Source organism: Aquila chrysaetos, chromosome 20 (assembly GCF_900496995.4).
Source record: "Aquila chrysaetos chrysaetos chromosome 20, bAquChr1.4, whole genome shotgun sequence".
In the NCBI taxonomy this organism is placed as follows: domain Eukaryota; kingdom Metazoa; phylum Chordata; class Aves; order Accipitriformes; family Accipitridae; genus Aquila; species Aquila chrysaetos.
This window is the reverse complement of record NC_044023.1, coordinates 12,716,236-12,739,925: the sequence shown is the minus strand read 5'-3', so window position 1 is coordinate 12,739,925 and position 23,690 is coordinate 12,716,236. Positions and strand designations below refer to the sequence as shown.

The 23,690-nt window shown below is 38.8% G+C and overlaps 1 protein-coding gene across 1 annotated transcript; it reads right to left on the bottom strand.

Moving 5' to 3' along the window:
* Positions 1-2,584: 2,584 nt before the first annotated feature.
* Positions 2,585-23,467, bottom strand: TXNRD3 (thioredoxin reductase 3). Its single transcript, XM_029995983.2, has 16 exons — positions 23,238-23,467; positions 16,355-16,415; positions 14,646-14,755; positions 14,333-14,446; positions 12,386-12,458; positions 11,392-11,511; positions 10,829-10,971; positions 9,281-9,396; positions 8,947-9,172; positions 8,626-8,718; positions 8,092-8,168; positions 7,039-7,195; positions 6,731-6,838; positions 5,721-5,816; positions 4,074-4,208; positions 2,585-3,778 (listed from the first exon to the last, which is right to left on the bottom strand). Exons 1-16 carry the CDS (start codon positions 23,361-23,363, stop codon positions 3,716-3,718), a joined length of 1,818 nt encoding a protein of 605 aa, XP_029851843.1. The 5' UTR covers positions 23,364-23,467; the 3' UTR covers positions 2,585-3,715.
* Between the last annotated feature and the right edge of the window lie 223 nt (positions 23,468-23,690).

The window sequence follows — 23,690 nt, the reverse complement described above, 5'->3', positions numbered from 1 at the left end:
TAAAATTCATGCTATGTGGAAAGCCATCTACTAATTTGATGATTAAGTGTTTTCCACATTTACAATAACTATAATCATAACCACTCCTAGACCTGGAAAGGATAAATTTCACCAATAAATGAAAAAAACATACAGCTTTGCTGTTTATTCACTGTTTCAAGAGCTACAGTCCAGATACAGAGTGACATAATTATCAGTGATATAGGCAAAACATTGCTTCAGCTATTGCTACAGCTTCAGATTCAGTAAGCAACTAAGCATTTTCAACTGTGGCCTATAAAAGGTTCCTGGTATTACAGTATGAATAAGTATCAGAGTATTTTAAGGACACAGAACCCCCCTTCAGAATATGACAACAGAAACATAAACACACCATTTTGCCTTTAATGCCACTGCTTGAGTGTCTGTACTACCCAAACTCACTAATTATTTGGAACAAATGAGTTTCAGGACAAGGCATCTGTTCCTTGTTAGCTAGAGGGAAGATTGTTTTAGAGCATTCTAAACCCAGCTAGACATGCACTAGCTGAGTTTCCATCAAAGCAAGTTTGAAAACTGAAACATAAGCAGGTATTAATTTAAATGTTACTTATGTAGCTTAACAATCAAAGACTCCCTGCAGTTTTAAGTGTCTACTCTTGTCACTCAGGCAAACAAATACATACGGAAAAAGTGCTAGTGCTTACTACCTGCAGTTACTTGGCCTATAGAGGATCGCTTAATCAGCTTGTGTAAACTGATGTCCGTTTCTCACAGTTCTTTTATCAAGCTAACAACCCAGCCGTTACACCTCATTGCACTGGAATGTACATCACTCCCGTAAGTTCCTTGTCAGAGGGCAGACCAGAAATGGCAACATAATGAAACAGGCAAAAGCTGTCTCAAAGCCTTTTACAGAACCACATCAGGAAATTCTCCCCACACCTGGCCACTATACTGGGCCTACAAATTTTTTTAAATTTTTTTTTTCTGTTTTATACATAATGCATTACTAAGTTACAACAAGTCTGAAAGGTGCTGGGCAAAAGAGGGCTTTGAGAGTAAGAGACACTATGGCCCCAATACTTGGGAGAACTGACAACTTGAGTGTTTAAGGTCACATAACAGCCAGACTCCAGGCATTGAATACTTAAGATACTTTAGAAAAGATTAAAGCAGGAAGCCATTCTACTTATTTAACTCAGTCACAGACTAAACAAAAAAGATTGGAAAAAACAATGTCAGACTCTACATTCAGGGGTATTTAGTTGGCTGTTGCAAGTTCTTACTTCTCAGGTTCTACCTTTTTCTTTAATGCTTACTGTCAAGATTAAAACTTTGGCTTTTAACTATGTCTTGTTGTCACATGACACCTTTTACTTTACACGTGAGCCTACTGAAACACAAGCAGCATGTTCACTTAAAACAGTGCTCTTGCTATTAGCTACTTATTGTGTTTTAACTGGAAAGTATAAAGCTTAAAAGACTAACCATATAGAGCGCTCAGTGCTTGTAAAGTATCACTTAGAAAGAGCTGACAGCCTGGTCAAGATTGACATAATCTGCAATTAGTATACTGTTACAGATATGCAAGTGGTAATTATTGATCAATTAACCCGAACCTGCAAATCAGATCTGAATTTGAAGTAAGACTCAATTAGTGCTTACTAATAGTAAATTCAGGAAGTTATCATTCATCGCCTTTATTTGTTTCCTCCTTCACTTCCTCTATAACATGGCTACACAAGGTAAACTTTGCCATTACCAGTCAGTTTCTCATGATATAAAGCCTTCTTAATGCTTTATTGTTTATAAAGTTTCATTTCAGCTGTTTAGATTGCGCAAAGTCTGTAACATATTACCTGCTACTTGCTGTCCAGCCTAATCTCTCCTGACTTTTTAAAACAGCTCAGATGAGTCTGGTTCATACACTTCAACCTAGAGATTAAGGTCACTTCTGCACCACTATTATGCCTACTTTACTTCATACTGTAACATCTGACCTATTAAGAGGCAAACTTTCAGGCATGCAGCATTTTGGCAGTGCCACTCAAGGTCACTGCTGCAGAAGTGATAGCAAGCAGGTGGCTCTATTGAATATTTCTGTGAGAAACCAGAACAAGCAACTCCCCAGAACCCTGCAGCAAAGCAACAACAGAAGCTCAGCAAGTGACCCCATTGCCAAGTGAAAATATTTTGCAGTACTACTAGGCACCCACAGCAAAACCTCAAAGTCTAAGTGTTATTAAATTGAACACCAGCAAGATTTGTTGCTAACACTCTAGCTAGATTCTGCTGAGCATCTTCCAGCTGTGTTGTGGTTAAACACTACAACATATGTATTTAGGATCTTCTGGAGTATACAGAAGTGGTATAATATTGTTCTCTCTGAACAGAGAGAATTCTGCATACTGAAATAGAAGCATGCTAGATTTCTTGAGCAAGCCCCTATATGTGACAAGACAACTTGTTTCTCCATTTGAAAGATTACAACGTGCACAAGTCTATAGAGGTTTTAGTACTGCATGTGATAACCAGTGTAATTGAAGCACAATAAAATCTCAAGCATGCAATAACACAAACCATGAGGTCAGACACCACAAAGTGTTGTATGCATTGTTTATTGAACTTCAAATTCCATGGTACATCATAGATTAAATAGTTAAAAACTGTTTACTATCATACAATGTTCAGAACAGTCTTTCAAAACATCTCTTTGGACAAAACTAAGAGTCAAATTCAAGCACAGTTCCCCCAGAGCAGAATGCTAGGGGTGGAAGAAAGCTTCAGAGTACTGACTGTACACAACACTACACACAGCATGACAGCACACCAAGCCATTGTTCTCTGCTGCAACACATGCTTCAAAGAAATTCCATACAACGCTTATTACCATCATGGGCAGGCACCTACGGTATTAGTGGGACAGGTTACTCTCAAACCCTGCTCTTCCAAGACTTCAATACTCCACATAAGAGTGGCAAGTGACAAGATCTTGCACATATGCTCTTCAACCCTGACACACAAGATGCCTACAATTTAAATTTTATCTTAAAGACATGATGTCACCTGAGGTCAAACAACTATGAACGTGAACAACAGCGATGTCTTAGATTACTTTGAAGTTTTAGACTGGTTGAGGTGAGAGACTAGTGCTTGAACTGCACTGCTCAACACTACATCGTATTTGTGCCATCTTGCCTTAACTGAATATACAATTAAGTAAAAAAAAAAATGCATCACGAAAGATAAATCAGTCAACTGTAAACTGTTGGCAAGAATCATTCAATTATATATTTGTCCTCTATCTCAGGCATTTGTACAAGACATTGGAGCCTAGAAGCATTAGCTTTAAAATTTGTGCAACTTAAGAATTTCCTTCAGGAGGAGTTCAGTCATCTGACAAAACAAAGAGATCTCCCAACCTTGCATGGCAGCCATCAGTCATAGCTCACCTCACAATAAGGTTCCGAGCCAGAACGTCAAAAAAGCACAGTAGTGCTGATTCCAAGCAAAGTCAGGATTCACCATTCGAGATTTCCCTGCTGTATTACTGTTTCCATTTGCAACACACTATTTACTGAGGAAGCCTCACAAAGGCACCGCTCCCAGCTGCAGCACATACAGTGGTACTGATGCAAATGTTTATTTTGCTGCCAAAGCGGTTGGATGTATTAGGGCTTCCACAGAACCAAGTGTGCACAACATGAAAACATGTAAAACAGCAGGTTTAACCTCAGCAGCCCCTTTGAGTGATGTCTTGTCCTGAAGATTTTGTAATATCCATTGTAGTGAACACCTGTAAGACACCAAAAAACCAGCTTATTTACTGTTCCTCTGTATTATCATTCACATGGCTACTGGTCTCCTCTTGTAAAGTAACAATACTAGATTTCTTTGAACTGTTACAATGGAAAACAAGCTGCAGTGCACAATTAACACATTTTCTATCACATATCAGTATCTTATGGTTAGAAGTTAAGCAAATACTAAATAAATATCATAAAATACAATGTAGTATTCTTTCCTTGCATCTAGGTAACCATCTTCAAAAGCAGGTTTTAAAATCAAGCTGTACCCTCCCCCTCCCTTACCTCTCCACAAGTTGGATGGATACCAATTGTTTCATCAAGTAATTCTTTGGTCAGACCACATTTTATTGCAGCAGCAAAACCTTGGGTAACTTCACCAGCATTAGGTCCAAGAACATGAAATCCTATCACACGATTCTTTAAGACAAGTGAGAGCAAAACAGCAGTTAGTACTAGGTAAAGTTTAACAAAAGGTCTAATATGTAACTCCCACTACACTAAAAACATGTTATGCAAGCAGGTGAATATCAGAGTCTTCACCAAAAATTAACTATTCCGAATATAGTTCTGCAATTCTTTTCAGTCCGTTATAGCAGAATGAATGAGTTTTAAAATCATTGCATGGCACTAATTCAAGGATACTGCCCAAAACTAAACAGTTCTGTCAGCTGTTTTTATGATTTTATAGATATAAAGTACATTTAGTATGTTCAGATTTAAAATTATTTTTCTACACTGAAATTAGGTCAGAGGACCTGTTTATATTGTTTGTTAAAAATCTGATATTGAAGAGCTTCACTCTCTGCTCCTTTCCTCCCCAAGCAGTTAACAAGAAGGAAAATGAAAACATTACAGGCTTGAATTTTGAGCAACCTGTCTCTGTAGCAAGATCCAGAGTGATGGTGGTAGGCTATAAAAACAAGTTAAAAATGGGTGTGGTTTGCTTAAATTTGCTTCATTAATTGGTTTATCAAGAGGGACACAAACAATGTTTTAAAACATTTCCCCAGGATGTTCCTATACCTTCAGAAATGTGCTAGCCCAGGTCTGGCCATGATTTACAAGACAGGATACAAATTCCTCATAATACGAGCAATTTAAACACACTAATTTACCTTACATTGTCCTCCAGCATCCTAGGAAAAAAGCCTTTCACATAGAAATCTAAATAAAGTCCTTTCTTCCACTGTGTTCTTTGAATTTAGATTATTTCCAATGAGGCTCCAATAAAAGCAGAACTTTGAGCCTTTCTGCAGACTTTGAGAAAGGGTTAGGTGGGCTAAGAAGGAAAAGAGTAAGTTTACTTCCTCTTAGCTTAAAAGCCATGCTGTTTCCTCATATCATCCCTTCTTTCCAAAGTATTTTTAAACACCAAAAAAATCTCCCTTTGTTTGTCTGTTCTTCCAGATAGTTTGGGGGAAAAATACCAGACAGCATTGGTACTTATTTTTTGCAACAATAAGAACCTATTGATTACTAGAAATTCCCATTTCTCATCAGTTTTCTAGGACCAACCACATGTTTTCCAAGTTTCTGCTAAACATACAAAACTCTGCACTTTATAAAGCACAAAACCCACAAGGTCCAGAAACCTAAAGCAAGACACCAGATAGTACAGTTGCTCAAAACCCACTTGGAAGAAAAACCCTTGCAAATCTCTGCACAAATCTATCCTTAAATAGGAACTCAGGATGAAGTTTCATAATGTATAAAGCTACCACTTGTTCAAACAGCTGTTCTACCAAAAAAACCCAAACCAAACCAATCAGCTCTCTCCAAATTGCTTAGACCTCTTAAATACTTACATTAACAGAATGGGTAGAGCTGGCCTCAGGCTGGCAGGCCAAATAAAAGATACTACTCTTTTGGCTGGTCTAAAAAGAAATTTCAAGAATACACTCAGCGTATCCATTTCAGCTTGCTACTTACATTGTCACGTTTACTGCAGATAATCTTTGCATAACAGGTATTGTTATCTCTGCCTGGTACTGTCCATTCAAGTGGCCAGAACAAACTGTGATAAACCTGGGAGAATGACAGGAAGAGCATTCGAGTTGGATGAATTAATTCAGTCAGACATAATTCTAATTTTTAGTGCCTTTACAAATAGGTGGTTTGACATTTAACACACTAGATTTTTATAACATATACTAGACAAGACAATGATTTTTGTTCCCCCCCCCACCCCGGCCCAAGCAGTCCATCCTCCAGAAGTCAGCAGAGGACAACTTGACTCAAACCATGCACCCCTGATTTAAACACTTGATTAAAACAGCAACAGCTATAAGACACAGCATTTTAAGATCATACTTCCAGATAGAGAAGTGCTTTAGTAGTACAAAATATCTAGTTACTGTAAGTTTAAACCTATTCTGCAAAACAGTTAACAGCAGAAGCTAAATAATGCCAAGTTTATTTGAAAGATGTAAGGAGTTAAACACAAGGCAAGCAAACAGCTTTAATGAAACTCTTCAGAGAAGTGCAGAAGCCAGAAATTACCATAAAACAGGGAAGTTATGCCCGATACTCCTATAGCCATAAGGAAAGGTCACGAAGAAATTAATTCCCAATTCAACTACAGCAAACAAGCAGAAAATAAACAGTTCATCCCAGGAGTTTGGTATACTTCAGCGGTAAAGTATTTAATTCACGACAACAAAAAAACCACCTACAGTTTTGCAACCTGAGTTTGGCCTCCTGAAGTCAAATGCTTCTCCGCAGCATGCAAATAGCTATGCACAATTCTAACATTATCAGGTCAGATCCTGGATTTCTAAAAGTCCAATACCTTGCTAACAAGATGACAACACTTCCATGATCAAAGACCTATCTAGCTAACCTTCTAATCTTGTTTTAACACTATGCCTTGAGTGTAAAGCAGCAAGGCCCAAGAAAAACATTCTCAAGCTACAAGTTAAACAAGTCTTGAGTGCTCTCACCTCCAAGTTTTGCTTTCCAAATTCTTCTATGGCTCTTTCTTCAGCTAACCCACAGCTGCCATACTCTAAAGGAGTAAACACTGTCGTTGGTACATTGATATAATCACACTAAAAATAAAAAAACAAAATTTATATTTAGACTATGCAAGTTCTATACAGTAATAACAGGAAAAGTTGTATTAGCACTTTTTTTGTTTTTACAAAACCCTTGCAGTGCCTACAGTCAAATGGACAAATCAACTTGTGTTATTGCAATTTTGAGGCAAAAAGCATAGAAATAAGTTGAAGTTGTATTCTTATAGCTTTACCTTTGTGGAACTACCACCATAAAGCCTGCGGGCTAACAGTTTCCCTGCTTGAATGGCAACTGGAGTAAGTTCAAGCTTTCCATCCAATATATCTCCAATAGCATAAACATAAGGCACATTGGTTTGTTCTTCATCATTTACAGGTACTTTCCCATTCCTTTAAAACAAACAGAGAACAGAATAGAGTTCAGTACTATAGCCTTCCTTAAAGCTCAGCAAAAAACAGAGGGGAGAAGTTCTGCTACAACAATGTTACTCTAACTGCTGTGCACTTTTTATTAAATATGCTTATGCCTTTTTTCTTCAACCACAAACTCTTCAGAGCATCAATTACCTCAAACTCTGACACATGGCTGAAGTCAGTATTCAGTGGGCCAGTTTTGACCTAAGCAACAGTACATGTTTGATGACAATGAAGTTACTCAAAACATCTTTGGACTTATGATCTTTTACTTGATTATTATACAGCTTGCAATATACATTTTCCCTATGGGGAAAAAAGAGCTGCATCATCACTCACATATTTAAGTTGGCTTAGTAAGCTGTCTGCTGCAACCTGATCTTAATTTTTCTTTCTCCTGCACAACATAATCCAGCCCTTCCTTTGTACCAGTTTTGCACTGACACCAGGGAGAAACAAGAAAAAAGTTAAATCTGTAGGAAGCGAGTAGTTTGCTGCCTCTTAAAATCCCTAGACTAACTTGCCACATGAGCTGAATAAAACATTTAATTTAAGAGAATATTAAACTGTAGTTTCTAAGTAAATAAAGCAAATATATTAATCTATTCCTTAAGCACAGTCGGTATTAACGCATAGGCATTAAATCAGAATAGTTTTTACAAAATACTTGTTAAAGAAATAGAGTTAACAGACAACAGTGCTCAAATCCAGGAGAGAAAACGTTTTAAAGGTTCACATAATTGCCAGGTGTAAGAGTGAGGATTTAAAAAAAAAAAAGCATCAGTATCATTAGGTTGTTTTTTTTTTTTTTTTAACCTCTTTAAAAATATCACTACATTCAGTGTGGTTTAAAGGAGTTGAGCAATACTCACTTCTCATTGATTTTGACACCAATTGTCTCTAAACCAATGTTTCTGGTACATGCATCACGACCAATGGCTATCAAAACCTAAAACAACAAAATTAAATGCAATAATTTTATGCAAGAAAAACATAATCAGCATAACACTCCCTTTGGTCTTTTTCTGAAAAAACTGTGAAGCAAATGATTGAAGTGACTTTTCCAAAATTGTTTGAAAGAGCCACAAACAGTTAAGGCTCCTCCACGTGCAACTTGTTTCAGAGATGCAACAAACAGCAAAACATTAGTATCAGAACAAAAATAGAAGCAACAACACTGTTCAGATGAACTAAATCCCAGGCATGTAAAGTTTCACCCATTCTGCTGACAGGGCTCAACTGAAGACAAATATTGAATTTTCATGTTTTTTTTTCTGTCAGTAATTTATGTGAACAATTTTGCAAACAAGATTTCCCTTTATTTTTTTCCTGAACAACTTTTAAAGCATTTTAATGCATTTTCATGTGCTGCTATATTCAGTTATTTCAAATCCAGAAACACTTACAGTGTTATATTCTTCTTCAAAGATTTCTGGTCCCTCAGTAGACTTTGCTGTCACTTTCAGTCGTCCAGGCATGCCTTCCTCCAGCTGTTCAACCTGTATAAATATTTGTAACTTTAGAATGACCTTAAGCAGCAGAGCTCACTTACATTGTCACTTCAAATCTTGACCTACCAATCTATCATTCAGCACTAAAACCAGCTTAATCTCATAAAACATTTATTCCTGTACAGAGCCAAAGCCTTCCCAGACAGCACATACATTCTACACGTGGTGTTTAAAGTAATTTTGCATGGAGAGAAGAAACCTAAAGAAAGCACTTGCCTGAACAGGTACAAACTTCCGGATGAACTTTACGCCATGTGTTTCCATGTGAGCACCTACTCTTTCTGCCATTTCTTGGTCAAAGCCCCGAAGAAGTATAGAACGCACCATCACTGTGACATCTAGACCTAGACCAGCAAGAAATCCTGCACACTCTAGAGCCACGTAGGAAGCACCCACAACTAGAGTTTTGCCAGGGCAGTAAGGCAGGGAGAAGAGGTCATCACTAAAAAGAAAGGAAGTGTAAGTTACAAGGTTCTTTCAAAACAAGCTTGTTTGTCTTTGCAAACACTAGAGCAGACAAAGGTCAGTCTATTATGCCTTTTCATCTCACCTTGTAATACAGTATTCTTTATCTCCAGGGACACCCAGATATCTAGGCCTTTCTCCTGTTGCCAGGACAAAAGTCTCTGCTGTGTGATAGGTTACTTGTCCTTTTCTATTAGTTGCCTGTTTATATAGACACAGTTAAGAAAGTCTTTATCATAGGAACAGGTTTTAAGATAAAATGAAAAAAAAAATATGTAATCCTCCCCTTAAATATTGTGAGTATGTCTACGAATCAAGAACAAGCAGTTTCAAACAAGAACTAATGCATTTAGAGAAGCCATGCAGGTCACTGAAGAACAACAGGTTTAAACTACAAACTATCAGGCTTTTCTCACATTAGTTAGAGCACTTAAAGTGATTTACTCTTTGAATCCTGCCGTTTCAACTACTCATTTAGATTGTTCATAACAACTTCACTTTCAAGCTATAAAAAGCCACAACAAATTAAGCCCCACCCTGCCCCCCACTTCCAATAAAAGGCCAACAGAATGCTAGTGGCAGAATATCATCAATTAGCTCTTAGGATAATGTAGAAATTAAAAAAAAAAAAGTATCTAGTTACATGATTTCAGAGGGCCTAAGACACAACCTTAAATGAATTCAAACTAATTTGACCTCTAGAGGCCCTTGGTCTTGGGAAATTTCATCTTGCCAATGCATCTCTCAAAATCTGACCTTCACTCTCGCTCTTTAGTTATTTTCCAACACAGATGAAGCTAAACTTCCTCCCCATCAAGTCATCAGGTAATTCAGGTTGGAAGGGATCTCAGGAGGTCATCTAGTCCAACCTCCTGCTGAAAGTCTTTCTGTTCTACTACTTCATTTATAGACTAAGGACACTTAAGTAGATGACCTGCATATCTGGACACTAGAACAGTTGGTAGATAAGTTGAGCATACTACTATCTTTTCGGTGCTGGTCTCTTGGTTTGAAACTCATGTAGTTCAGCCTTCATAAACTCATATTGAAAACAGACAATTACACACACTGAACAAACAGTTGTCTTCAATATGCACTTCTAAGTTAACCTTGCTACAATATGATCACATACAGCAAGATTGCCAGCACACGTTTTGTCTTGCAAAACTGACAGTATAATTCTTATGCTGATACAGCATAAGGTTCTAGCAGCGCTGTTACTTAAGAGCTTCATCTGAATTTAATTTCAATAGTTTTTATGCTTTAGTATGAAGATTTTCCAAGTGGCAAAATCATACAGCTGAAGTTTTTTTTCCTTCCCCCCACCCCCCCAGCTGCTGACATCAGTCATGAAGTTAGCAACCAAGACCACCTTACTCTATTCATGCAAGACATAAGTTTACAGATATCCACATCACTCTTACATAACAGTTACTAGGTTTGCAAACACTGTGGCATGTACTAAAGTGCAATAATAATTTGAATCAATAACTTATTTCACAAATGAGTTTTTAACTTCAGTTGACTTAAGTTGGCAATGTCAAGATTAAGCCTTTTCCTTTTTGGATTTTAAAAGGCAGTTTTAGAACATGAGTTTTCCCTCCCAACTAAGTGTTTTAAACAAAGCACATACCTTAATTTTGTGTGGTTCAATGAATTCTCCATATGAATTGAGGTATGTCACAGACTTCTCTCTTAAGGACACTCGATATCCCCAGTTTAAAGAACCAATGTAGTTTTGAATTGCTTCTACCATGATCTCCCAGTTGTGTTTAACTGAAACAAGACATTAATTTCATATTTAAAGATATCAAAGTGCAATGAACTGTTAAAGAAAAACTTAAGTCTTATTCATGGTACATCATGCTAAGAAAACAACATTATAATCAGTAATGAGGATACATATTAAAGACTTGTTCTACTATGCTAATATTTACCTGACTTGTTACTATCTGAAATAAGCCCATTCTAGAAGTTCTTTCATTTAATTCAGATTCATTTTTTTCAGGGAACAAAACACAATGAGCTTTCAACCCTAAAGGTTCCTATGACTCAAGGAGGAGGATGCCTTCTGATTCACCCAAGAAAACTACTGAACTCTGCCTCTATTTTACTAAGCCCAAAGTACAAGAACAATCTTAAGCTCAGAGTCTCATCTGTACACTGCTTTGGTCTGTCCTCTGTGTTCTTACTAACCTTGCTCTTCATACTGCCACCCGTATTTCCTTGAATCTTGCAGTGCCTGACCGAGAAGTGCTGCTTGATGCATTAGCTTCTTAGGAATGCAACCGACATTTACACACGTTCCACCAAGTCCTAAGATGGAAAGAACCATATTATTTATGCTTTTCCTATCATGTGCTTTGTATAATCACCCATATATCAGTTGGTGATGTTTGCTATAGCCACACGAGAAACATGAAATTTCTGTTGTAAGAGACATTTTAAAATACAACGAACACACTAAGCTTACAAGTTTGTATTCAGTTTAAGAGGTTACTTGACTCACTGAACCACTAAGGGTACAGCATGTTGTCTTAAACATAGACCCAGGATACTTACTCCACAGTACTTCAGATTTTAGTCAGATTGGCAAGTAAGCAAGGCAAAAAGCCCAGAGTTCGTAGGCTTCAGTATCACCTATTATGTGGAATTTGAAATATGTATTTGTTTGAAATCTTGGCTATGAAAGCACATTCATACCTTGACTCAATAAAGCTTGATGAATGAAGTTCCTCACTCATTCTCAACTGCCAATAGCATTAATAAGGTCAGACAGCAGCTATCTTTAATTATGGAAAGGTGAGGCATGCATAGCCATACTGTTCTAGGGGTAGCCTAGGTCAGTTGTCCATGAAATAGAACTAGAACTAAAAGGCAACCTCCCCCCCCCCCCCCCCCCCCCCCAAGCATGAGAACGTGAACATGCAGACACACTACCCTGACACAATTTGGAAGTGAACAGAACTAGAACAACATTTGACAAAGAACTGAGAGTTAGAAATGCACAAAACACAAATAACTGTCCAGAAAAGCAGGCATGCCAGGAAAACAACTCCTTTATTATCTGTGTTCCAGAATTACAGGAATTCAGCCACAATTTCTAAGAATACAAATCCATAATATCTAACAATTCAGTATGTATCACTGGCACTCAAACTTCATAAAATACAAGTTAACTGAAGCCTACCCCATGAGGTTCCAAGAGGCGTTGGAACAACATAATCTAATACCATTACTTTCTTTCCCAAGGCAGCAGCTTCCTATAAAAGACAGAGAGACAAGTCAGCATTACTGAACTTTTGCCTGACCAAGAAAGCCTGTCTGCTCATTTACAGTCACGGTATACTTAGCATTAATAGAAGGCTCATTTGCTACTTAGTGTCATTATCACATATGGCTCTTCCACCTCCTTCACTAGACAAAAATTTAAATACCTCAAAAACTATTACTTTCCTCCAAACTTTGAATGGATGCTTATGTTCAATGCTGCATCAGTATCATCCCACATTGTCAAAAGCCATGATCTGAAGAGGGTATGAGATAGGCTTATCAGCCTGTGATCTTCTTCTACCTCACCCAAAGAAATGTTTATGCTGTTAGCTCTCCTTTTCTCTGAGGAGGGCAGGACTGACTTGGCATGCTCATGAATGAATGAAAAAAAAAAATGACATTAATAAACTGGAGACAATTCAATGGAGGACCACCAAGATGCTCAGGGGGCTGGAGCACACGCCCTATGAGAAGGGTGAGGGAATTTGACACATTCAGTCTGAAGAAAAGGTGGATTTGGAGGGAACCCAAGAGCAACTTTCCATTAACTACGAGAAAGTCATTAAGATGACTCTGCCAGGCTGTTCACACTGGTGAGTAGCAGAGGGACAAAAGACAATGGCCGTAAGTTGAAACAAGATAGTTTCAGACTGGATATAAGGAACTTTCACACCATGAGGACACTCAAGCAGTGAAACAGGTTTCCCAGGAAGGCTGTGCCATCCCCACCCCTGGCTATTTTCAAGGCCCCAATGAACGAGGTCCTGCATAATCTTGTTTGACCTCACAGTTGACCCTGCTTGGAGCAGAAGCTTAGACTAGACATCCTCCTAATGTCCATTCCAACCTGAATAACCCTACAATACTCTATCCAAGGAATTACCAGGCACTTGACTGAATCTACCCATTGCTTGATCTTTCAAGGGCTTGGATCAAATCTTTAGGTGTCTCAAATCTGTTTAAGAACTCCTGCACAATCCTGGCTCAAGCATGGTTTAGTCAACTATCTTGTATTCTGTGAATACCTGACTTGTCCCACTCTGAACAGTTTGGTAATTATCACCAAGTGTATAACTGATGTCCCAGAAGGCACTGTGAAGGAAGATCTGGAGCATTCTGAAAATGTCCAACTGGCCAATTCAAGAATTCAGTTGTCACCTTCTTCTGCCTGCCTTATATTTATCTAGTGAAAGTTGCACTGTTGTGTTGCTGCATTGTTGTACAGCAATTGCCAACGCTGTCAAGAATAACCATAAACTGACAGTTAGGATACCTGACAGAGGTGGGAAGCCTGTGTTCAAATTCCCCAGGTAGAAGAGAAAACTGAATCCACACCTTAGGTCCCGAGGCACTCTGAACAACAGCTAACTGTTTAAGAGGTACACAATATCTATTACCATTTCTGAAAAAGCAGCTAGAAATAGAACTAAAAAGCGAACCAGTTCCTTGAGACAACAGCTGAAAGCACTTCATTTTAGGTGACTGATGATCCTGAATCCTAAACAGTCAAAGTACTTCACAAGTAGCCCTTAAGTTTTCCAGATTACTGTTTGCAAGTGTTACAGTGCCTGTGTACTACACATGAAGAGCAGATACTTAAACTTCTAGTTCCACCCTCAGCCAGGAACCTAAAACCTATTATTAGGATCGAGACCTGAATAAACATTGGCTAGAAACTGGTCCACACAGACCACGATCTCGTAAGTGAGCATATTACTAGACTACTACTGATTCATTAATTAACAAGTTGAACGGTAACAATCATCAAAATATAGACTGTTTCATACTACTGTGATTAATAGAGACTAACTTTTGAAGAATTTTCATATACAACCTGTTCTTTAATGCAATTTTCACATCATACCTTAGAACACGCAAGTCCACCTGAGCCACCACCAATAATAATGAGGTCATAATCATAAGGTTCTGTATCTTTGCTGTCCCCAAGAAGTTTCTGCAGTGATCCATCATGATAAGCCTGGGAGAGTTAAAAAAAAAAAAAAAAAAAAAAAAAAGAAATTACCATGCACATTTCTGAGCAAACAAAAACTGAGTGACATTGCCCTTTCTGCCCTAGATCGTCCAGTCTAGCATGTCCCACAAAATTTAATTATGATCAAACAGCAAATTCACTCTGTAGTCTTGTCAATTTCCAGCTGATTTTAAATAAAAGTTACCTGGTAAGTTGAATCACAGCCACCTATGTGAGTTCCATTCACAAATACATTAGGCACTGTCCTCTGATTAGTTAGCTCTGCTAACACTTGCTGAATACTGGGTCCATCAGCTAAGAATAAAAGAAAGAGGTACATGATAGAACAATTTTCAAGAAGGGAGTGTTTAAGACAACTGAAGCATTAAAGGTTTGGACTGCAATATAGTGTAGGCCTGCCAAGAAAACAATTCTATTATAAGCATCACATTTGTAGACTTCCTGAACATAAGCAAGTCTTCAGAAACCACTTCTCAGAAGAGCATGCTTAAATACCAAGAATAAATTGGTGCTTCAAGCCATAATTCTACAGAATGGAGTAAAGTTGTAGCAATAGAGTTTAGTCCCTGTATATCCTGGACTCTTATCAGTCTCTTCCTGACAGTGTCACACTTGGTACTACACAAAAATAATTTTCCAGATATCACAAAAGATCATACAGTCAGCTTTTCTTTCATGAGAACTGCCTGGTTTTGGAGTATGTTCTGTGTAAGCGCACGTAGTTTTGCCCAGTGGCTTTGTATTATGAAAATATGGGGATGGGAAGAATGAACATGCTCTTCTACTTACCCTAAGGCTACCTTCAGACCTTTTCTACCCATCACACTGTCTTAAACCTTCCAGGCTTAAGATTAGCATTGCCCGACCTGACCTGTCACCTGAATCATCAGCACCTACACACAGGCTCAGTTTGGATCTCTCAACAGTTGTCCAGCAGTAAAAGTGGGAAGGAAAATTTAGTAATCACTTTGACTAAAATCTTTTTACTCCAAGATCGTATCTACTTAGTATCAGTAATCAGAACAAATGCGAGGGAAATACATTATCAATTAGGAGTATTACAGAAAAAAAATGACTGTGCATTGTACTTTACATATCTTGGGGTATAATTAGTTCACAATATCACAACTTTAATAAAAATTAAAAATAAGTAAGAAGAGATGCTATTGATCAATAAATAAGTACATTTTTCCCAAACACTGTTTAGGCACAAACACTTCAAAAAAGCATTAGCACTTTAAAAAAGCATTGGAAACTAAGCTTTGTACAGAAGAAAATTGATAATACATATTCAACAGCTTACCAACAGTGCAATTAAGAATTTACTAAGAATTATGTTAGAAACTACTTCTTCTTAAAACTACATTAAAAGCTACATGCATTACATACATGTATGCATAAAGCACTACACGTGTACTAAAACTAAAGCAGCTTGGGCTTTAAAAAAACCAACAACGTCAAACTAGTAACAGCCAAGGTACTGGAATTTACCCTTCGTTCCAATGACTCAGCAACTTTCCCTATAAAGGTCACCCATATATCAAGTCAAACATTAACAATTCATCTAAGGCCACATAAGAACCTGAGGTAGGAGAAAAATTCCACAGGCTCTTCCCCCAAAAGACAGAGCTCCTCAGAGAAAAATCAAATCTCACACCCTCTATCAGTTGATGATTTGTACAGAAAGAGTCAAAGCCTTCAGCTGTATTAAAAACACATCCTGTATTAAAATCCACATTGAAGCATAATTGCTTTTATCTCTGCATATATTAAAACTGATTTGAATTGTTTTATTTATCCTCCAGTTAGTTCAAGACAGCTTAAGGAGTCATGCAGTCACCCATTTTTAGTTACATTAAGCAGCATGTGATAGATTTTCTTTCTTCTACTTACCAGTTACATCAAGTTCCAAAGCATAGTACTCCACATGCATAGAACGGAAAAGTTCTTTCACCTACAACAGAAACAGACACAATGCCAATGCAAAGGTTTCACAAGATCTGACACACAGCTCAGGGTGTCAACACTTGATTGTTGGACATACAAAGGTAACTTTTAAGCCTCAGTTATTATGCTTCAAGGGCCTAGCTCTACATGGTTTTGGTAAAGTTTGGCACTACTTCTACGTTTTGTATGTTCCTCACTTAAACCCAGGCTATTTAACGGCACTCAGATTAAGCATCCCACATCACAGCAACCTTCCAATAAGTTTCATTACCTTAAGAAAAGTTTCTATATAGAATTTGCTTAGCTGCAGACTTCTCCATCTCTGACAGAGACCACAAGCCATGAGAATAACTGCCATATGGAAAAACATCAAGAAGAGAAATAAAGTAGCAGCCAGATTCCCTGATAGTACTAAGGAAAGAAAGAAAAAAAAACAGGAGTAGAGGATAACATGAAAAACAAAACACTGTCAAGTAAATTAAAAAAAAAAGAAGAAAAAAAGAGTGCATTATAAAAAGCTCCAGAAAAGGTAATACTCCCCAAGTGTACTCAGCACTAGGACAGCTCATGCCTACCAGCCCTGAATTCACTTCTGGTTGCTGTACTTCAGAAAAGTTTTAGAACAAGCATGGAACAGTTACTGTAAGGAGTTAATGAGTTGGGTTTAACATAAAAAAGATGAGGAAAGAAATAGCTGTGTTTAAATAAATAATTGACTACCTCAAGGAAGAAAAGAAGCAGTGGTGGATGGAATAAGAACTAATGGTCTTGAACTGCATCAAGAGATTGAGATTAGACTTTAGGAAAAGTTTTTCCTAACAGCAAGACACTGGAATGTATTGCCTAGGTAGATGACAATCTTCATCAGTGAGTGGCTTCAAAGTACATGTCAAAAGTGTTTGAACTACAGCTTCTGCTACCCTGAGGCACGGGACAAGACTAGATGATCTCTTGAACTTTTTTCCAGCTCCGATTCTTGGTTTGCTTTTTAACAACATCTGCCTCAGCCTTCAGGATCAGGCAGGAGTGGTTCTAACTTGTTTGCCATTGTTTTACTAAATCAGTCTCATCTTGCTTGTGAAATACTGAGGGAGTTAATATCAGAATGTAACAGTTACATTTTTTAACCTTTTAAATTGCTATTCTTCTCTGTTAAGCGGAAGAAGCATTCTGAAGATGGTTGGTCATTAAAAGGCTGCTTTTCTCCTGCATTGCCATGAACAAACTCAGGTACAGTATCACTAGAACATGTCCTAGAAACACATTTCATGCATACAGAAGTCAGCAATAAATAAAAGAACTCTATAAACAAGCCTAGTCTTAAAAAGAAAAAAAACAACAAACATCCTAAATGACAACTTGTTTGAGATTTACTGCCCACCATGCCCCCTTCCCCCCGACAGAGTTCTGGGTGTTTTTCTAACATCAGTTCTGGATGGATAGAGTGTACCATTATCAGACTCAAATCAGGTAGCCTTTTAGAACTGAGATTTTTACAGTAACATCATTTGTTAAACTGGCAGTATTGAAACTGTGAACTGTCCTTCCATATGGACAACACCATACCTCATGACACAGGATGCAGTATTACATATGGCAATATTTACTCCTTGAAATATAATTTGCAGGCTTACCCGTGCTAATAGACATTGTAAGGCAATGCATAAAAAAAAAATCTGCTTTAATCATAACTATCTGGATGTGAAAACAGCTCTAGCAAGAAGCACTAAATGTCTGTGTGATGGATCCACTTGCCAGCATGGAGCCTGAACAGCGAAGCACGCTAACTTGCTGCCAATTCAGAAGAAATCTTTTACAACCAGCTTTCTGATGAACCTCAAATTTATTGACAGCACTTCACTAAGAGTAAGTTGAGTCACATCTAATAAGCTTAAAGATGTCAAACACACGATGAATAAAATGTTTTTAATGTTGCTGTGATCAATGCTGTTACTATGCCAAAGGCTGAGTATTCCAGTGCTTTCTACTGAGTTTCAGCTTTATGCAGACAAACATAAAGCTTTTGTATTCTGTACCACCTACACGGTAAGTTTCTTACCACATCATATATCAACCATAATATACAAAAATAAGCTCTGCTTGTATAACTGATTACATTAGTTCTACAATTATAGAATAATTTAAGTTCTAAGGGACCTTTGGAGGTCATCTGATCCAACTCCCTGCTCAAGGCAGGGCCAAATGTGAACGTTGATCAAGTCGCACAAGCACTGCCCACTCCAGTTCTGTATATCTACTAGGACAGAGGTACCATAACCTCTCTGGGCTGTTCCAATGTTTGACAATCCTCACAGTAAAGAATTTCCATTTTATCTCACTGGAGTATCTCTTGTTGCAACTTGTATTTATTGGCCCTTGTCTTTTCACTCTGCAACTCTGGTTGTCTTCCCACTTGGTAGCTGAAGACAGCAACTAAAATCCCTCCTTAGCCTTCTCAAGATTGAACAAACTGAGCTCCTTCTTCACACATCCTGTGCTCCAGTCCTCTAACCATCTAGGTGGCCCTAAAAACTTTTGTCCTAAACTCACCATTCCCTTCTGGCTTGCTTACTGGAATGACTATGGCTATGGACTGAATCAAGGTCAAACAGCAGTGGAACTGTTCCAGACCTCCTGCTCTGCAACTGCTGTTACAAAGCCCAAGCTGAATGCCATGAAAGATCTAAAAAGCTAAGCTTAAAGGGATTGCTACTATGAAGCATAAGCTAAGAATGTGGAGGGAAGTCACAAAATTAGCTATTTGGCTGCTGGTTTAGTTTGCAGCAAAGCAGCAGGGTAACAGACAAGTTTCCATCCGTGTTTTGTTTTTTTAAAAAACTGCTAAAATATTGTAACAGCAGCTGGCAGAGGTGAGGACAGTAGAGAGAACATTAGTAGAACAAGAAAGGATTACACTCAAGAAAGGACAGATTTAAGACAATGAATTTAGGCAACCTTTATTCTCTACTGAAGATATGGAGTAGACAAAAAAAAAAAATCAGACAAGTGTCAGCATCCTAATTAGAAATAGCTATGGCACTTTATACTTATGAATAGATCATACTTGTGTTGTGCTAATGAAACAGAAAGAAAGAAAAGTAACAAGTATATGATCAGTTACGAAATCTTCAATACAGGCAAGAGATAATAGATTATTTCAGTTTGGAAAAGAAAATTATTAGGAGGAGTAGAAAGATAACACACACTAATCATGAGTAATATCTAGATAAGGTGAACAGGAAATGATTTCTGAGAAATACTCACTGGAGCAAACAGCAACAACTGCATCTACCAGAAAACAATTTTGAAATTAAAAGGAAGTAAACTTTCCATGCAATAAACAAACCAGAGAACTTACTGCCACCTGACATTTTAAAAGCCAAAATTAAAAGGAGATCAACAGCTATTAGACCAACTAATGAAAGAAAGATCCATTGAAAACTTTTAACTCAACAAAACTAATACAAACTCAGGTCAAGAAATTCTTGAGCCACACAGTGCTGGAAACTTCAGTGACATACTAGGAAATTTCCTTCCTTATACCCCAATCCTAGAAATGTAATTTCTCCAACAAGTGTCTGGGATGGGATACTAGGTTATATGGTCACTGATACAACCATTTACTTCCCTTCTGACCAGTGCAATGGCCTTATTTACCTACTAAATCCTTCCAGTTTTCATAAAAAGAGAGACTAGAAATATTTCCAGATATTATTAAACAGTAGACCAATTTCTCAGTTTCAGAGAAATTATCTAACACTTTACAAAACTCTTCCTGGAGATACTTTCTGTCATAGGGTAGCTAAGCAGGTTGGAAATAAGCTTCATACAGTAAAGTTAAGTAATAATGGTACGTCCTAGGTCTGCTGTTGCACATATCAGCTAACATTCTATAATAGCTAGAGCTGAATTGACCAGAAACCCCTGTGGATACAGAATGTAATCGGTAATAGCGTAACATATAACTAGAATAACCAGCAACTTCTAGGAAACCACAGTTGTTGCTCTTAAAATAATTTCAACATATCACAGTGTTCAGAATTGGCAATTTTTCATGCTAAAACCCTATGTTTTCTTTATGCATTTCTATCTTACTTAATATTAAATCTTTTCAGGGTGGTAAGGAACTAAAGAACAGTCAAGTTAAGTTATGACAAGGAAGTCATTCTAACACCACCCCCTCTCCACTACTGCCTTGCTAAAGCAATTGAACAATAAATTGCATTTGCAGAAAAAGAACTGCACAATTGCCTAGTCACACTACTAGCTAAACTGAACAGAATCAACTACTTAATTCATTTAGAGAATTTATTTGCAGTGCTTTTCTGAAGGAAAGCACAATCTTCATTTTCTTCCACCATGGCTACCTGCATTTGAAATAAAGAATTCTTCCCACCCTCCAAATTAGGTCCTTCTAGAGCATGAGTATTCTCTGCACTAGCGCTAAACTTCATCCATTTTTCCATTAATCCTACCAAAAGCACATTACTAACAACCATCCACAGTAAAAGACAGACACAGTGCACACTATTCATATCTGTCTGTAAGAACTCAAAAACCTATGTGATTACAGGCTAAGTACCCAAGTTGTAACTACGTTGTCAAATTATATCCACTTCATTAATTCTACAGACTAGATCAGCTAGCAAGAATGCTGCATTACCCATTGTTCTCCCATTCCTTTCACTATTTTCTAAGTCTTTGGTGGGAGGGGTTGTTCATACTCATACTGTTGCAGGTCTTTCTCTGTTTCATCACTTGATGTCTCACATGTGGCTTCCTTCTGTCATAAGCTTTCTTCTAATTCTCTCTCCGCAATAAATACCTCTTCAACATGTTTTCTTCATTATATTCCCTTTCTCTTCTGTTCCAAATGGGAAAGTAAGCCAAGGAAATCTGCCTACTAGAGCAATCAGCTCTTCCTCCCCACTCCCGCCAAGTTTATCACTTGTTCCTTCACAAAGATTCATATCAGGTCTTTCAACTCTCCCTCCTAGAAAGGGCCATGAGAGAGGGCCCTCCTACTCACGATATTCATTCTTCCCCCTTCCAAGACAATAAAGATAATATTCCTCATAGCTGATTGTTTCCCTGAAGCAAGTAATCCTGCCTAATAGAGAAGATCTGAACAGATGCAGGAAAGAACATTAATCTGGAATTTAATTACTGGACTACAATCAAGTCTATTTTTCCCTTAAGCTCCTTGTGTTAGTCTAGCCCCACTGCAATACCAGAAATAGATGAAGGAAAAGGTTGCAAGGTTTAAAGAGTTACTATGCTATTGTATGATCTCAAAAACACTGGACTGAGTGCCACACATATCAACACTTGAGCAATCATGATCACTAAAAGCACACACAGCAATACAGATGGGCACGACTAAGCATTTCTCAATGGACAGCACTTAAGTCCTCAACAAAAGGATTTCTCTTCAACAGAAGGTAACATTTTTGACAAGTGGATTAGACTTGAGCAAGACTCCAACCCTTCATTAGCCAAAACTTCCACTGAGTAAGTTGGTAAGTAAGCAAATTTTAGAAGGATTTGAGCTGCCTACTATGCTATACTATCTTTCTGCCAAAACATTCTTGGAGAAGAGGCATTGGTTTTGCCTATTCTCTTATACATAGAAGCCTCCTTTCCCAAAACCTCAGTTAAGTTGCCAGTGAGATAGGATATATTCATTTACGTTTTCTACAACAGGGTCATAGTATCTCCTCCCTCACAAGAGCTACAGGAACTAAACCTAACCTACACGTGGGAGCGCAGCTTCTGAGTGTCTTCCTGGTTGTCAGTTCCACTGAGGAACACTAGGACTCGATCCCACAGTTCTAATTATGTTTTTCCACCATGGCTACATCGAATATGGTACTATAAGGTTTACCTAGCATTTCATAACATGCTCTTTGTAAACATGCAAGAATCACAATGCCTACAAACACCCAGATTCTGTATGGGCTATGACTATAATGGGATGGTATCATAAAATTCTAATGAAGATCCTGTTTTTCTTTAATGACTCTGGCTCACTAGCTACAGCTACCCTGTGATATTGGTGCATAACCAGGGCTAGAAAAATATTTTTCTCTAAACATCACCATTAATCAATAGTGTTTGGGTTTTTTTTTTTAAAATACGCATTATGGCCAGCATTTAGAACTTACACTCTTGCTATAGAGTCAATCTTCTCCCTCAAATTTAAAAAGAGGGGAAAACTCAACTTATCCCTCCCCAGGGATGTAACCTGGACAAAGTTGAACACCAACGTGGTGCTCAAACTTTCACTAAGAAAGCAACACATCCAGCACCCTGATCTTCAAGTAACAGATACAAAAGCTGTTTAGCCGAGGAACAAGCGCACTGCGCGCAACTTCCCACACATTCATCTACTCCTCTGCTCGCGTGGCAAAGGGAAAGAACTACCAAGGACGCCAGTTAGGATCTTTGCCTCACTTCAAGCCCGATACGGGAGTTTCCAAGGGGTGGCACACAGCGCTTAACTTCAGTGGGGTGGATACGGGACTACTCCTGTACGCTCTAAACCCCAAGGGTGCCGTCGCAAGAAGCAGCATCCCCGCAACGCCTGCTTTCCAGCCCTCTTCCCCTTGCGCACTTCCCCCGGCCCGGGGCGGGCCGCCAGGCGTGCGACGGGACGCCCTCAGGGCAGATGTCTCTCGCCTTGCCAGGCCTGCCTCCTCCTCGCGGCGAGACGAGGGGAAGCGGCTCCGACAGCCCCCCCCCGCCCTCGACCCCCGTTCCGGCGGCTGCCGGCCCGAGCAGAAGGCCCGCGGAGGAGAGCGCGCCGAGGTGACTCCCGCCGCCCCCTCACCTTATTGCAGTAGGGGCAATAGCTCTTGCTGAAGATCATGACGCGGTGGGAGGCGATGAGGGTCCGCACTCGGAGCTTCAGGCCGTCCCAGTCCGGGAGCTGGGTCTGGCCCGGCGGCGGCGGCATGGCGGGGCCGGCGGCTGAGGCGACGAGCTACAACCGCCCAGCGCGCGCCCCGCTCGCCCAAAGCCCGCGGCGCGCACCCAACGCCCGCACTGACCCTCAGCCTCACCCCGCCCCTTCCGGAGCGGGGAAGGTGACGAGCCGGACCGACCTATCCACAGGGAGGGAGGGGGGGGGAGGCAAAATGCCAAGGAGAGATTCCCGCCCTGCCTGTCAGCCACACGCACTATGGCTCATTGTAAAATAACGAAAGAGCTGCTTTATACCAGAGACAGAAGCGTTACTATTTACCTAAAGGTGATATAGAGGAGGATAAACTTGCATTTTTTT

What these genes read in the sequence shown, in the direction of transcription:
- TXNRD3 (XM_029995983.2), bottom strand. Translation starts at nt 23,363, where the DNA reads ATGCCGCCGCCGCCGGGCCAGACCCAGCTCCCGGACTGGGACGGCCTG. An exon ending in TTGAAGAAGAATATAACACT is followed by an intron (nt 8,169 to 8,625) that starts GTAAGTGTTTCT and finishes TTGTTGTTTTAG; the next exon opens with GTTTTGATAGCCATTGGTCG. An exon ending in GGTGTCAAAATCAATGAGAA is followed by an intron (nt 7,196 to 8,091) that starts GTGAGTATTGCT and finishes TTTGTTTTAAAG; the next exon opens with GAATGGGAAAGTACCTGTAA.